This window comes from Myxine glutinosa, chromosome 4 (assembly GCF_964187855.1).
Source record: "Myxine glutinosa chromosome 4, kmMyxGlut1.1, whole genome shotgun sequence".
Lineage (NCBI taxonomy): Eukaryota > Metazoa > Chordata > Myxini > Myxiniformes > Myxinidae > Myxine > Myxine glutinosa.
Genome location: NC_136264.1, coordinates 180494843 through 180511458, shown reverse-complemented (window position 1 = coordinate 180511458; position 16616 = coordinate 180494843). Strand labels below are relative to the sequence as shown.

The following is a 16616-nucleotide window of genomic DNA, read 5'->3' as shown; positions in this document are numbered from 1 at the left end:
TCTTAGGCTCTGCTAGAATGATGGAGAGATCTCGGTGTTCGACGTGGTTGTGTCTGTCGTTTCACTCCTGTGACACTTTTACGCATCTTGAACTTTTTCCCTGCCGTGCGTGTGTTCGCGTTCTTTTGCAGGATGCAAATCAACTTCACCGTGGCCATCGACTTCACCGCATCTAACGGTGAGAATGCTTGCTGATGTGGATTGATGGAAACAAACTCGGAAACCCCTGTGTTATTTGGAATGCTCACTGTTGTGAATCATTGCGCGCGACCATTTCATTACTGTAGGAGTGAAACGTCTCTCTGCGGGTGTTTTCTTCACCTTTTATTGGTGCACGTTGTGGGTTGTAGAAATTTTGAAACTTGTGATCCGAAACAATCTGTCTGTACGATACGTATGCAAAATGGTGAACATTTTCAATGCTCCCTCCTCGGTCTTCCTTATTCATGACCCTTCTCCCCCCCCCCCCCCCCCCCCAATCTCCTTTATCCCATCTCTTTTTTTCTCTCTGTTACAAGAGTGAGGTTCTTGGAAGGGTAAGACAAAGTTGATAAGTAGCGGTGGGGTAGTGGGGCAACAATTGGGCACAATCAGCAAGTGAATAAATGAACAGGGGATAAATAAGGGGAGGAAACGCTGAAAACAGGAAGGAAGAGGGTTGGGTTAGGAAGGGTTAATGGGGTAATAAATATCATAGGTCAGGATGGGGGATGACACGAGGTGGTGGTGCACTTGTTCCTTGAATCCCTGAAAGTAAAAGTGGGAAAGAACAGCCTCTGAAAACCTCCTTCTTTTTTCCTCCACTCCGATAATGCTCCCTCACCTCTTCCTTTAACCTATGTTTTTTTCAAATTCACCCTAATCCCTCTTCTAATGACTATGAATATCAACATATAGGTGTATTGGGTCATTTTTCAACATTTGCACCTCTTTAACAACACACACACAATTTGATTTAAATTGATTTAGCCTTCACCAAAGATGGAATTTTGACTTTCATTATGCACGGACCTCTCATGCTTCTTGCGTTGATCTTGGAGATGCGGTTGTGATGAGACGTCATGGAGGTAAATGTTACGCAAGGTCAAATGGAAGATGGTGTACGGAGGTTATGTTTTTACCCCTGTTTGTTTGCCTGTGAGCAGGATATCTCAAAAAGTTATGGACAGATATGGACGAAACTTGATGGACAGGTTGGGTGTGTGAGAATGACGAATTGATTAGATTTTGGTGAAGATCCGGATCTGGATACTATATTTTTAAGTGATTCTTCACCATTTAGAGCTCAGGTCAAAAACAATTTCCAGCATGATGTCTCAAAACGTTGTGGACGGGTTATGACAAAACGTTGTGGATGAGTTGGGTCGTTGACGAGAACAAGCTCATTAGATTTTGGTTAAGATGTCCATGCAGATCCTGTCCAACAGTAGGATACAAAATTTAAGCTGTTCAGCTTGTTGGAGGTATGCACTCTACCGAGAGCCGTTCTACTTCCCTTTGTTATTGTGCCTCCTATCCTGTTTCTCATGGTATTCCTGCGCACCTCTCAGCCTCCTCCCATACCCCTCCCCAACTGCTCTATCCCACCTCCTCCTGAACCACATTCCACAACCTCCAATCCAAACTACAAATGCAATAATGAGAATGGTTGTTTGGGTCTCATGGTCTATTGCAAGTCCGTGTCTCTCCGGCCTTACTATCGTATGAATAGCTTATGGCTCCCTTGGCTTGCAGAGTCGTGGATGAAGTCCACTCTGTTGCTAAAACATCGGTCATTCTGAGTCTTTGCCTTTGTTGACCACACAATGACACAACTGAGTTGTTTGTGTGCTTCTGCTGTGTGGTTCTTGCCTTTCCTATGAATGTGGAATCTCTAAATTGCAAAAAGTGATTCGATGTTCTCATATGTTATGTCTTCATAGATCACTGGTCTTCTGAGGACACTTTGTCTCGGTACTCATCTGTATACCATCTTTGTATGCCACTTTCCATCATCTCACCTCTCTGCAATGCTATAACTCGATGGTGAACCCTCACAATTTGTGTGAGATAGTCGCAGCTTGCAACATGTCCCTTTTGTCCCACATCATTTCACACTTCCCTCAAGCCTCCGCACACACCCTGGAGCCTTGTTAGTCCTATCTTGTGTGTGTTTCCCGTGTGTACGACAGGCAACCCTACCCAGCCCACGTCTCTGCATTATTTGTGTCCATACCAGCCATCGGCCTATGCACTCGCATTACGATCTGTCGGCAACATCATCCAGGACTACGACTCCGATAGACTTTTCCCTGCTCTTGGCTTTGGGGCCAAACTTCCACCAGATGGACACACGTCACATGAGTTTCCTCTGGTCTGTTTCAGCACAAGCTTTCACCACCTTCCACCACACCTACTGTTGGCATTCGTTTACCCATTGGGTATAGTAGCAAAAATTAGATCACACTGATCGTTGATGAAACTAGTGTGTCGGACTCACACCAAGACTCAGACTTCGGACTGATTTGAGTCACTATTATATTGGAGTTGTATATTTTTAATACAAAGTCAAGAATCGTGTAAGAGCGAGAACATAGAATGGATCAGAACACAACAGCACATGAGGAACAGCAGAAAGAGGGGAATCACCAACATGAGGGCCGAGGGACAAAATATATGGAAACGGACAACCAAGGGATGCGGGCAAGGATGAGGGGTAGGGGAAAATTCAGGGGTGGACAAGATGGATACAGAGGCAAACTTTCAGGAAGGAAAAACTGGAAACTTGGAAAGAGGTGGGTTTGTGGTGGCTTAAGAGGGGTAGAGGAGATCATTATTTTGGATGGGGAATTATTTGAGATAGCGGTAAACAGCTGTCTTGAAGACCTCAAGAGTAGAATGAGATTGAAGATAATGTGGAAGTTGGTTCCACAGGCAGAAAAAAAATTGAACAAATGAGTGGAGGTGAATGGGATCCTGGATTTTGGGACTTTCACCCGGAGGGGTATGGGATGTTGCTGGTGGGGACCACGTGCGCCCTGCAGAAACGAGGGTCAGGGGAGGGCAGAAGGGGGACAAAGAACAGAGAGGGAAGAGGGTGCAGGACCAGAAATGAGATGGAAGAAGACAGACAGACCACCGACCTCTCTGCGATGACAAAGTGATACATTCATACAATCGGCTTCATTGCGGGAGATTACAATGAACTCGAAAGCCTTCATTTCCATGGGTCAAGCTGAGCAAGGTGTGAGGTAGGGAGGCCAGCCCAGAGAGGAGAGTCGTATTCCATCCAATCTGCGGATGAAAGCTTTGCAGGTGGATAGGAGTTCAGGTGTGCCCAAGAAAGACTTTGCCCGACGAAGAATGCCCAGTCGGCATTTTGGCTTTGGAGGCCAGCTTGGAAATGTAATTTTCCCAGGAAATATCATGGCAGATTGTGAGACCCAAGAGCTTGAGTGACAGAACTTTTTCGAGAATATTGTTAAGAAAGTAGATGGGAAGGTTTGGCAGATGGACCTTTCAGGGAGAGATAGAATGTGAGGTTTGTCAGGATTTAAAGACATATTCCAAATGTTTGACCAGCTTGTGATTTTTTTTTCAAGGTCTCAAGAGAGGGAAGCCTGCCTGTTTGAAGGATGAGGGATGTCACAGAAGAGGGTGAAGTCATCAGCAAAGAGATAAAGAGGATTTTCCAGAAAGTCATAGAGATCATTTAAGAAGATCAGGAATAGCATGGGGCCTATATCACTGCTTTGGGGCACTCCAGCCTTGACAGGGAGAGGATATGAGGATTCCGTTGAGGACACGTTGGCTATGAGAGTAGGGAAGGTCAGTATCCCAAGAGTGGAGTAACCCAAGAAGGCTTAGAATGGGATGTCAAATCTTACGACTCAGACATACAAATCATGGAAATGGTCCACCCTGAACAAGGTCATGTCATATTCACAACACCAAGGCCAGAGATGGTCAACACTACTCGTTATTTGGACTGTTATTGTATAATTCAATCCTTTGGTTGTGGAGTACGAAGCCAACAACTAATATCGGTGAAGTAGTGGTTAACCTGACCTTTTGCCATCCTATTGATGTGATCCTTTATCATAATGATCCTCTTTGTTGTTTTCTCCATCTACGCGCAGAATGGAAACCCAGACGACCCATGTTGCGAAGGAATCGAGGGTGTGCTCGGGGCCTACCACAGCAGTTTGCGGAGGGTACAGCTCTGTGGACCCACCAACTTCGCTCCAGTCATAAAAAGGGTCGCCAGGTGTTGCAAGAAATCAACCACACACCACAACGACACACCACGTATTGCATTGTAAACCGCACGGAACAATGTGGAAATCTATCTTTTATACCAGAAAGGTCTTCCTAATAAGAGCATCATCTTTAGATGAGACCCATCCAAATAATTACTGACCTCGAGTGATGTATAACAAGACAAGAGAAGGTAGAATACCTGGAGGAGATTTCTACTAAACTTTATCCGAAGCACAAACACTTACCTGTACATGAAGATGATCGATGCCGATGACATGATGGTGCAAATGTCTTGTCAGCTTCGGATTCAGCCCGAATGTGTCAGCCATGAGTAGGCCTTTCGGGAATTACTAGCGAATTACTGCCGGGCAAATTGGAAAGGAAAACTCTTTGGCACTCCTAGCGCTTATTACCACCAGCTGGTGCTGCGGAGGAAAGAACTTTGTTGTATATTTCATGAGAAATTTCTTGCACGCGCTGCAGATATATGATGGCGCGGTAGCTTGTTAAACTCGCAGTTTGTTCCAAGTACTTTCGCGTTTGCACGGGAGCTTAATTTGTTTGTGTGAATACAAATTGTCCTCGCCTCTCGTTCATCTTATGAGAAGTTTCTGGGTCGTTAAATGTGTGGCATTCTTTGGGACATGGCAATAAAGTCTTCAGCGGAGATTTGTTGGTATGTGAATTGCCATTCCGTACAAAAGTTTGCTTCTGTAACCGTATTGCACTAATTGGAAAATTCAAATTAAGGATCATGCTATTCCATCCATGCAATTTTAAAAACTTTACAAAGACTTTACAAAGTGTGTGTGTGTGTGTGTGTGTGTGTGTGTGTGTGTGTGTGTGTGTGTGTGTCTCTCGTTGGTTGATATCTCGATAATTTGGGTTTTTGAAGGTTGAACAGAGTCCTCCCAGGACTCGAACCCCCACCCCCACTTCAGTGAAGGATTGTAACTCATGAGCTAAGTTGTGAAGTTGTGTTGTTCTCAGAGTTTTGTTCCAAGGTCTCTTTTCAGGATCGTTACTGAGCCCCGTACAACCTCCAACTGCAGTTCATTTGTGGTAATGTTCCCAGGGATGGTTTTTAAGATATTTGTAAGGTTCTTCTTTGTCATTCCCGTTGCCCCAATGATCACTCTTTTCACTTCATTCTTGAGGTCTTGATATTTGGTCATTTTCTTGATTTCTGCGTTATTTAGACCAAAATCACTGGGTACTGAAACCTCAATTAGCAATGCCTTCCTTTCCTTTTTGTATTTGAGTACTATGTCCGGTTGCAGTGCTGTGTTTTCTATGTTCATGCTGGATGGGATCATCAGGTCATATGTGATCATATGTTCATGTTGTCAATGATTGTTTTTGGTTCATATTTCCATGAGTTATGTGGAACTGGGATATTGAAATTTCTGCAGATGTGCTAGCGCATTACTCTACATACCTTGTTGTGCTTCTGAGTGTACAGCTGTTCTGACCTGAGTTTTTTTACATCCCGATAGGAGGTGACGCGTGCTTTCTGTTTCTACCTTGCAGAACCTACACTTGATGGATTGACTCAGTCCCGACATTATCTTAAAGCCATTTGTGTAGTGTCCTTGGTCTTGGTCATTAATAATGTTTTGTTCTCCGTCCCAGTTGAGCTGACCTCCTCTTCGCCATTCCAGTGATCCTTCTTTGTCTATTCCCAATCTGTCCAACTCTTTTTTTTAAATACATTTCCTGCTCTTTTGTCTTTCTCCCAGTTGTCACTATATATCTGCTGTATTTCGTCTTGTATTTTTCTTTTGTCTTTTTTGCAATTGTTGGGGCTGTATTCATTGCTGTTTGAGTTTGGTGCATGACATCTTCTAATCATACCTGTTTTTGGAAGTTTTTTGCAAGCTGAGTGAGAGATACCTTTTCTGGCTTGATGTGTTCATGCTTGTACACACATTTTATTTGGTAGTCTCTTGTATACAAATTGTATTCGGTAGTCTGTTGAGCTTTTCACGTACTCTGCTAATCCTACAGTCGTCACTCTGTGCACTTGATTTAGTTCCATCAGGCCGCCACCTTCTTTCCTCAGCAGGTACATTCTTGGGATGCACTGATTTTGTAGAACATTTTGTGGATAATGAGGAGTTTCCTTGTTTTGATATCTAGTTTTTTTTATATTCACTTGTGGCCAGTTTTATATTCCACAGCTGTACTGGAACTCTGGTACTGCTAGTTGGTTTATGGCTTTGATTTTGTTTCTTGGGTGAGATATGTTTTCAGGATCAGCCTCGTTCTACGTAGGTATTCTTTGGTAATTGCTTTGTGCATTTTTATGACAAATTTGGTGGCCCTTTTCTACTCCAAGGTATTTGAAAGATGCTGCATTGCCTCGCTCCGGTATTGTTGTATCGAGGTTGATTTTTATGTTTTCTTTCCGTTTTTGTTGATCTACCTTCCATGAATGTGCACTTGGCACACTTATCTCGTCCCAATTCCATTTGGATAACGTCAGAGAACCGTTTCACTAATTTCAGTTGTTCTGCCACTTTTTTGTCATTCGGTGCAAAGAGTTTTAAGTCATCCATGTACAGTAGATGTGTCACCTTTCCTGTTTCTTTGGATGTTCTTTTATTGGATGTTAGGGTGTATCCATGTCCTTTCTCATTAATGAGGCTATTTAGTCGGTCCAGGGCCAGGCAAAACAGGAGAAGAGAAAGGCCGTCTCCTTGGAAGATCCCACGTCGTACCTTTACTCCTGGTATTTCAATCTTTCCTTCTGAGTGCTGCAGGATTAGTGTGGTATTCCATAGATCCATGGTTTTCTCAATCAGCTTGATTAGTGTGTGTGTGTGTGTGTGTGTGTGTGTACGTCGTTGGTTTGTTGTTCTCTCTGTATGCAGGTCTAGGAAGGTGGAACGGAGTCTTCCCAGGGATCAAAGTATCCACCTCCATTTCAGTAACAAAAAACGACTCATGGACTAAGTAGTGAAGTTTGTTTGTTTGTGTGTTTATTTACAGAGTCAATATACATCAGAATAACTGCAGTCTGATCATTATCCAATCTTACACTTCACATCCTTGTATGAAAAACATGATGAGTCAGGGGCTGACAGGATGGCATAGAGGGTACGTACACTCGCCTCAAAACTTTCTAGCCTGGGTTCGAGGGACGGCACACACATTGTTGAATCAGCTTGCCTGTGAAACACCGGGATGACAGTTTAGAGCTGCGTCAGAATTTGAACCACCTAGGCTAGACAGCTTAGGGGCGAGTGTGCATACCTCAGGCCTTCCTGTCAGCACAAAGACATCAGTGGACATAGTTGAACCTCAATGTGAATTACAAGAAACTTGTTTGTGGACGATAGACAAACACACACACTGTCACAACATATACGACTTGAACCTAAATTCCGACCAACATGAGTTATTGGTTCAAATGAGAACCCAAAACGAGTCAACCCAGCTTTTCACAACCAATCACAGACTCCCAAAGCCTGGTGTTGGCTTAACAGTTAAGGTGGCTGGCTTAAGATCTTAGGGTCTTGAGTTCGAGCCCCTGTAATACCGTTAAATAACACCAGATGGGAATTGACTCAGCCTGTCATATTTGCAAGGTTGGAAGCTTACTGGAAACAGGGGGCACTGCACAGGCTGCATATACTCCTACTTCTTAACGGCTCCAATTATTGCATACCTCCAAGCTATCTTGCAAGTCCTATCAAACAATATCAGACATGAAATATGATGTGATCATAGCAGTTGAGACAATGCTATCTCTGCTAGTTAGAAAAATGCTATACAGGATGTAGAGATGACTCTTCTGGGGAACTATGATGAATGATGATGCCTTCATTGACCTCTTTGAGTTGTGAAATCCTAGCAGTATGGTACCTCGTCTCCACCCTTTTGAATGACAGGAATGGCATATGAGCAGATTGGTATTTGTTCCACATGGACTAGCAGGCCTGACAGCACAATGTTACTGATGAATTATCCTGTTGCGCACATTGTCATTTTGTTCAGACAAGCAGCGGAGGTGATGGATGGTTCCCAGTATTTTGTACTGCTCATCCTCACAGACGGAGTCATCTCAGACATGGAAACCACAAAGGAGGCCATTGTTGCGGTGGGTTTGCGGGAATAGCTGGCAGGGCCGACAGAGAAGCGGACAGTGAAGAATTGCTTTTGTGCAGAGACAGTGGAGCATGATTATGACAGTTCAGTCAAGAGCTTGAAATTTGGTGTGGAAACTGTTAAAAATAGAGGTGCAGTTCTGTTGGGGGACCTCATTTGGAGAATGCAGTAGTGAGGAAAAAATGTATGATAAAGACCTGCAGATAATTGGTAGGAAGAATCTGCCATAGAATATCAAATAATGAGTGGTGAGAATATAATGACGACAACGAAGTCACAAGGAGCAAATGTGAACTCGGTTAGGAGTAAGTATATCGAGATGCCAGTAATTCGTACTAAAAAAAGAGAGAACTAATGCCCCGTTATGTGTGAACTCTCCAGCCTAAATGCCAGTCATTTAATTACTGCTGTGCTTGTCATGACATTTCAGCAATACAGAGTCTTTATAAAGTATTCACACCCCTTGACTCTTTTCACATTTTGTTGTTACAGCCTGAATTTAAAAGTGATTTAATTGAGATTTTTTTTGTCACTGAGCAACACATAATACCCCATAATGTAAAAGAGGATTTTTTTCATTTTGAAATCTTTACAAAACGATTAAAAATGAAATACATAATTATCTAATTTACATAAGTATTCAACTTCCTGAGTCAATACTTCATATAAGGGCCTACGTCAGTGATTACAGCTTTGAGTCTTATTGGGTATGTCTGTATCAGTTTTGCACATCTGGATTTGGGGAGTTTCTCCCATTTCGTTCTTGCAGATTTGCTCAAGCTCTATGAAGTTGGATGGGGAACAACAATCTTCAAGTCTTTCTACAGATTATCAATGGGATTCAGGTCTGGGCTTTGGCTGGGCCACTCAAAGACTTTCATGTTCTTGTTCTGAAGCCATTCTAGTGTTGCTTTGGTTGTGTGATTGGGGTCATTGTCCTGTTGGAAAGTAAATATTTGCTGTACTCTAAGGTCTTTTACACTCTGAAGCAGGTTCTCCTCAAGGATTTGCCTGTATTTAGCTCCATTCATTGTTCTCTCTGGCCTTACATGTCTCCCAGTCCCTGCTGCTGAAAAGCATCTCCATAGCATGATGCTGCCACCCCCATGCTTCATGGTAGGCATGGTGTTAGATGGGTGATGAGCTGTGCCCGGTTTCTGCCAGACGTAGCGCTTTGCATTCAGGCCAAATAGTTAAATTTTTGGCTCAACAGACCACAGAATATTTTGTCTCATGCTCTGAGTCTTTCACGTGCCTTTTTGCAAACTCCAGGTATGCTGTCATGTGCCTTTTTCTCAGTAGTGGTTTCCATCTGTCCCATAAATCCTAGATTTGTAAAGTGCTGCAGAGACTGTAGTCCTTCTGTCAAGTTCTCCCATATCGGCCAAGGAACTCTGTAGTTCTGTCAGAGTGGTAATTGGGTTCTTGGTCACCTCCCTGATCAAGGTCGTTCTTGCCCGGTTGCTCAGTTTGGTTTGTCGGCCAGCTCTAGGAAGAGTCTGGGTAGTTCTATATTCTTTCCATTTCCTAATGATGGAGCTCACTCTGCTCTTGGGAACTTTCAACACTCGAGAAATTGTTTTATACCCTTCCCCAGATCTACGCCTCCTCACAATTCTATCTTGGAATTCTAAAGACAGTTCCGTGGACTTCATGTGGAGTTTCTGTTCTGACATGTACTGTCAGCTGTGGGACCTGATATAGAAAGGTGTGTTTCTTTCTAAATCATGTCCAATCAATTGAATTGGGCAGAGTAACATTGGCTACAGGTGGACTCCAATCAGGTTGTAGAGACATCTCAAGGATGCTCTAAGGAAAATGGATGCACCTGAGCTCAATTTGGAGTGTCATAGCAAAGGGGTTGAATACTTATTGAGTCAAGACATTTCAGTTTTTCATTTTTAATTATGTTGTAAAAATTTCTAAAAACAAAGAAGAGATTCCACTTTGATATTATGGGGGTATTTATTATATATAGATGAGTGACAAAAAAAATCTCAATTTTAATAAATGTTAAATTCCAGCTGAAACACAACAAAATGTTGTTTTGTTCATGTTCAAAAAGAAATGACATTCATGCGGTAAACATGTGATTATGGGTATTGGTTGCAAACACCACAGAGATATGATCTCTCAAAAATATTTAAATTTACATAATGTTCCATTTCTCAATAAAAGTTAAGGTCAACACTGCCAGCCTCCATCGGCCTCTGTAACATATCTTTCTGGTAATAATGGCCCTGCTTTTTCTGCACCCATTTCCGTTTCTGCAGGCATCATCTCTCCCCATGTCCATCGTCATTGTGGGTGTTGGACCTGCTGAGTTTGAGGGTAAGTGGACACCACACAAGGAGTACAATGAGCTAATTTTATAATGATTCTTATTAATACGGTCCTGTGCTTACACCCGCAGCAATGGAGGAACTCGATGGAGATGAGGTACGGTTGTCTTCAGGAGATCAGGTGGCTGAAAGAGATATCGTGCAGGTATGCGAAACATCAACGCAGAGAATCTTTTGTGGAATTCAAAATGAAAACAACATTTAACTAGAGGGTTCATCGAACACTTTACCCCATGCAGTCTCGAGAAAAAGGACATTGGAAGGGTCTTTTAAAATTTAGTCTTGCTTTGTGTTTTACACTAAAGAAACAGCGTTATGCACTGCCATATTTGTCTGAATGCTGAATATCAATTGAATTACCCTCAGGGCATGAGACATTACCCTCAGGGCACACTTACTCTGCCCTCAGGGCATGAGAGTATGAATGCTGAACCACACAGTTAATCTGCCCTCAGTGCATGAGATGGCGTGAATGCTGAACCTCTGTTACTCTGCCCTCAGGGCATGAGATGGTGTAAATACTGAATCGCACAGTTACTCTGCCCTCACTGCATGAGACGGCGTGAATGCTGAACCTCACAGTTACTCTGCCGTCAGGGCATGAGACAGTGTGAATGCTGAACTGCACAGTTACTCCGCCCTCAGCGCATGAGACGGTGTGAATGCTGAACTGCACAGTTACTCTGCCCTCATGGCATGAGAAGGCGTGAATGCTGAACCTCACAGTTACTCCGCCCTCAGCGCATGAGACAGTGTGAATGCTGAACTGCACAGTTACTCTGCCCTCAGGGCATGAAATGGTGTAAATGCTGCATCGCACAGTTACTCTGCCCTCACGGCATGAGACGGCGTGAATGATGAACCTCACAGTTACTCTGCCCTCGGGGCATGAGACAATGTGAACACTGAACCTCTCAGTTACTTTGCCCTCAGGGCGTGATACGGCATAAATATTTTGTACAAGTACTGCTAAATGGATGGTTTTTGAAAGTACCAAGAAGGCAATTTGTGTTCCACTGTGTTCAGGTTGTTGGCTTATTGTTGGCACTGAGCCTGGTGTTGGCTTAGCGGTTAGGGTGCCGGCTTGGGATCCTAGGATCCTGGGTTCGAATCCCGGTCGATCGCTGAATTAACGCCAGCGGGGTTGACTCAGCCTGTTCATCCTTCCGAGGTCGGCAAATTGTGTACCAGCTTGCTGGGATGAATGATCACGGTGTGTACCCCGATTTAGAATAGGTACACCGTATCCCTGCGTATCGTAAGAGGCGACCAAGGGTTGGCGTCAGGAAGGGCATCCGGCCATAAAAACATTGCCTCAAATAGGGAAGCATGATTGTCATGGGGCCCGCAAGGCTAACCCCCACTCTAGTGGGGAAAATGGCCTTAAAACGATCATTCATTCATTCATTCATTGTGTTCACATATATAATTCAATTGAAATAAAATAAAAGTTTTAAAAGCTGTAGAAACAAGACCGAAAGTCTAACAGTGGCGTAGCCGGGCTTGTAAAATATTATAAACCACAAACACACATGATTAGCTTTTTAAACATTCGCTAATGCTGTTTATAACATTAGACAAATAAATTTGGAGGAATCCCAACATCCGCGAGGTAAGTTTTACTTGCAGAACTAACGAAATACCTATTGTAATCTATATACCCCACAATGTTTGGGTTAATAACATGCTATCAAAAACCCGAGGCGAATTCCTTACTTCCGCCGTTGTTAGTAACATACACCGCTTATCATCGATTCATGAACCATACACCGCTTCAATCCATTAAATTTGTATTCACGACATTGGGTTTAAAGTGTTATGGTCATATCTACTATATTATTAATATGACCCTACTGCAAAGCCTCAATGATCCGGCGAAGCCAAAGCCTCTATTGAACGTTTTCGCAATTGTTTATGCATACTTCCACATCCGCAAGATGGCGGCCTCCATGGAGCGAATTGGTGCATCAAAGCTTTTGAAATTCTCAAAGGATCCAGCAAAATCTGGCTGATTTTAATTACAAATTAGAGGTGCATTAGATTGTGAATCAAAAAAAGATGGGTGAAACAAACTCCTATTGAACTTTGTCGCAATTGTTTATGCATACTTCCGCATCCGCAAGATGGCGGCCTCCATGGAGCGATTTGGTGCGTCAAAGCTTCGAAATTCTCAAAGGATCCAGCAAAATTTGGCTTTTCAACATAATACGCGTTCATTCACAACACCGGCTTTGCCGGCTATGACTCTACTGCAAAGCCGCAATGAGCCGGCGAAGCCAAAGCCTCTTGCCACTATTTTACCAATCACTATGGCATCAGTAGGTTAGGTAGTTGGTAGTAGGTAGGTATAGTAGGTACCGTACCAAGTTCAAAATGACACCATTTGCATTCTGGATGAGATTAAAGTTTATAAAATTTACTTCTTGATTAATTCGGTGAATTCTGTCTCAACTTCGGATATTTCTGGCCATGAAATACTATGCCCTACGGTCGCGAGATTTCTAAAAAATAATTCTTCGTCAATTTTAGAATATTTGACGCCGTTTTCAGCCTCTGAAACGCGGTAATAAGCTTTTTTGAAATACTTTTTCAAATGCTCAAATCTCATTGGTTCCGGTGTTTGGTGAAGATTTTCGTTGAAGATAACCAGGGCCCGTGTGGGCCCGGGGAACGAGGTTGGTCTTAAAGTATTTTAATTACAAATTAGAGGTGCATAAGATTGTGAATCAAAAAAAGACGGGTGAAACAAACACCTATTGAACTTTTTCGCAATTTTTTATGCATACTTCCACATCCGCAAGGTGGCAACCTCTATGGAGCGATTTGGTGCGTCAAAGCTTCGAAATTCTCAAAGGATCCAGAAAAATCTGGCTTTTCAACATAAATATGCGTTCATTCACAACACCGGCTTCGCCGGCTATTATTATTATTATTATTATTATTACAAAAACTATACCACTGAAAGGATACATTACTGTATTAAGAAAGCTGGGCTTAATTTGTTTGAAGCGGTTCAAAGGGTAGGCGTAAAGCCTAAGCTCTATACGTACCGGTTTGTTGCAAGAGACGTAGCGCCGATGCTTTCGATATTTGATTGTCATTTTAACAATCGATTTGTTTGCATTTCACACTGAATGAAAATCGTAAAGGTAGAGCATGGCGATTGTGATATATGACAGGTTCGACAATATGTTCGGCCTGAACGAAATTTGAATCAAAATGCCGGAGTGTGGAGAGTCAGCCGCCGTACTGCCATAATGACATCAGACGTAATCACATCACCCTGTCATGTGACCAGATCCTCAGCTCTGATTGGTATACGTTTGAGGAGACATACATACATACATACATACATACGTACATGCATACAGACGGACAAACACTGTTCTAGATGCCTTTTCCTTATGGGCTACGCCGTAGAAAAAAAAAAAACGTTTTTCGAATCTCTACCGCTGTTGATACACCATCATTTACACAACCCTATTTAAAACGTTACTTTAGTTTTTCATGCCTATTGTTCGTGTCCTTTATAACATCTCTAAAAACAGTAAGTTTCCTGTTTGGAAAGGTATTCAATTTTGTTTGACTGCCAGACATGCAAATAGACTAAAAAAATTTTACCTTACTTCTCTCGACGCATGCTTGGGGCGGGACTCCATGCAATTTGCCAATTTCACAGCCAAAGCACGATACTTCAAGGCCGCAGGTTCACGTTCCGATTTGTGTTCTACAGTGTTCAAAAGTAACATTCAATTGAAATTAAGTTGTTCCTCGATCATAGACTGAAGCCTGTAGACAGACAGTCAAAGTAAATTAATTGCTTAATCCTGCTTTTTGCTTGACACACGCAGGATAATTACACCACAGTGTGGTGGTACACCAATTACACCAATTATGGCCTATCACATTTTAAGCTTTGTACAGAGAGCAGATTATACAATTGATATGTTAATGGTAAACCTCACTGGAAACGTCATTAAATTGATCTTTACAAAATGACCTCACTAAAAAAATACTTCATTTGCCTTTCCCAGTTTGTTCCTTTTCGAGATTATGTCGAACGAGGTGGAGAAGAGGTATTGTCCATCGAGCGACTTGCCCGTGATGTTCTTGCCGAAATCCCAGACCAAGTCCTGACCTTCATGAAGTCTCGAGACATCGCTCCTTTTGTTCCACCTGCCCCACCCACAGTCAGCCACAAACATGAGAAACGTCCTGCCCATTCGCGTTGCTAACATCTGCACTGAGCCTTATGAGCATTGATAAAGGAAGTAAGTGGGGCTTTAGGGCCGTGGACCATATTTATTCCAAAAAACAAGTCCACCCTACTCCCCACTTTATTCCTTCCATAACTTCCAGCGTAATACACATTGGCCCGGAGCTGAACCTCAGGCATACTAATGAAAGGCGGCTCTTTTTGTAAAGCATGTTCTCGAGAATGACTTCCACTTACTCATTTAATAATCTCACACACTAATGTAGCATGGAAGTATGGAAGTCGAATGTAGCATGGAAGTATCGCAACTTTTAATCATGCCTTCTTCAGAGTATTTTTACACATTCGAGAAATCACCGCAAAATAATAACGAGTAAAAAAATAATAATTTTGTCTTGTTCTGTTGAGTGGTGCAAAGTTTGCACTTGATTTAGGATGCAATGTTTTGTAATATTGCTGTTAAATGTAATTATCATTTAACTACTGCTATTAATATGATCGTTGTTTTTTATTACTTGTATTATGTTTTGATTCTCAATTTTTGTTACTGATAGCATCTCTTGTTGTTGTTCCTGTTATTAATATCTTCCTCAATATAATTGTGCTTAACTAATACATCCTTGGGTGATTTAATCGACAATAAATCGTGATGATCTCCTAATTAGACATTCTTCATAAATGTAGTGCTCCTGAGAATTGGGAGAAAATTAGCAGCTCAGGGCTGTAGAGTGACTGCTTCAGTTATTCGTCCCTTTGTGTGGATTGTTGTCTCACAAAATGTTGACGACTGCACATGAGTGCTTTCTTCGAGTTGAAAAGTGCCAGACCTGTCAAATGTGAGATTAATGAATGATTATTGTCAATTTTCTAAAATATATTTCGATTTTTGGTCCTTTTTTAATACGGACAAAATTTGAACTCATGGACGTGTGAGATAATGGAGGGTTGGAGGGTAGAAGGGCATCAAACTGGCAGTGGGGTAGTCATTAACTCTCACGCAAGAAAAGCAAGTGAACAAGTACAGATACATTCAAAGTACACCGCCCCATTGCCAAATAAATAAATAACATCCTCCAGCGCGGCATTGCCAATGTGCCTTCGGCACCTGGCGATACCGCCGTGCAGCTCATAGAGATGGTATTGGGAGGGAGAGCTTGGGATTGCATAATTGAGATTGGGAGAATAATTGATTAATTGCATAATAAAAATCAATAAAAAACGATCATTAAATAATTTCTTCATCAATTGGCAATAGCATACCTCAACCACCAGTGTTTCATCCGAGGCTGTAACTTTTTGAAAATTAAATGTCATTAATCAAAAAAAAAAAAATTTGATCAATCAATGAATAATTAATCGATTGATCGATTAATAATAAATCAAAAAGAACCTTTACAGACAAATCACCTGGTCACTGTCGTGTCTGAATATCAGCTTCCTAGCTCAAAAAGTGCCTGAGATATTGCCCAGATGAGAAAGAAAATAAATAAGTGATTAATAATGAAAATAAATAAATAATAATGGTAAAATACTGGTAATTAAATTATTAATCGATGGGCTAATAGAATACCTAAACCACCATCATTTCATCCGAATCTGTAACTGAATTTTTTTTTAAATTAAGTCATTAATGGAATAATTAAATAATTAATCGATTTATTGTTTAATCAATAAATCAAAAATACCCTTTACAGCCAAATCACTTAGCC

At 41.9% G+C, this 16616-nt stretch overlaps 1 protein-coding gene across 2 annotated transcripts in view; it reads left to right on the top strand.

Moving 5' to 3' along the window:
• CPNE9 (copine family member 9) overlaps positions 1–15566 on the top strand; it is a 231400-nt gene extending 215834 nt beyond the window's left edge. For both annotated transcript variants that reach the window (XM_078776757.1, XM_068114055.2), the window contains 7 exons: positions 132–178; positions 2172–2353; positions 4119–4246; positions 8239–8341; positions 10623–10680; positions 10763–10836; positions 14726–15566. In XM_078776757.1, coding sequence (XP_078632883.1) covers positions 132–178; positions 2172–2353; positions 4119–4246; positions 8239–8341; positions 10623–10680; positions 10763–10836; positions 14726–14926 — 793 coding nt within the window. In that variant the 3' untranslated portion in view covers positions 14927–15566. The remainder of the gene's footprint in view (positions 1–131; positions 179–2171; positions 2354–4118; positions 4247–8238; positions 8342–10622; positions 10681–10762; positions 10837–14725) is intronic.
• Positions 15567–16616: the final 1050 nt, after the last annotated feature.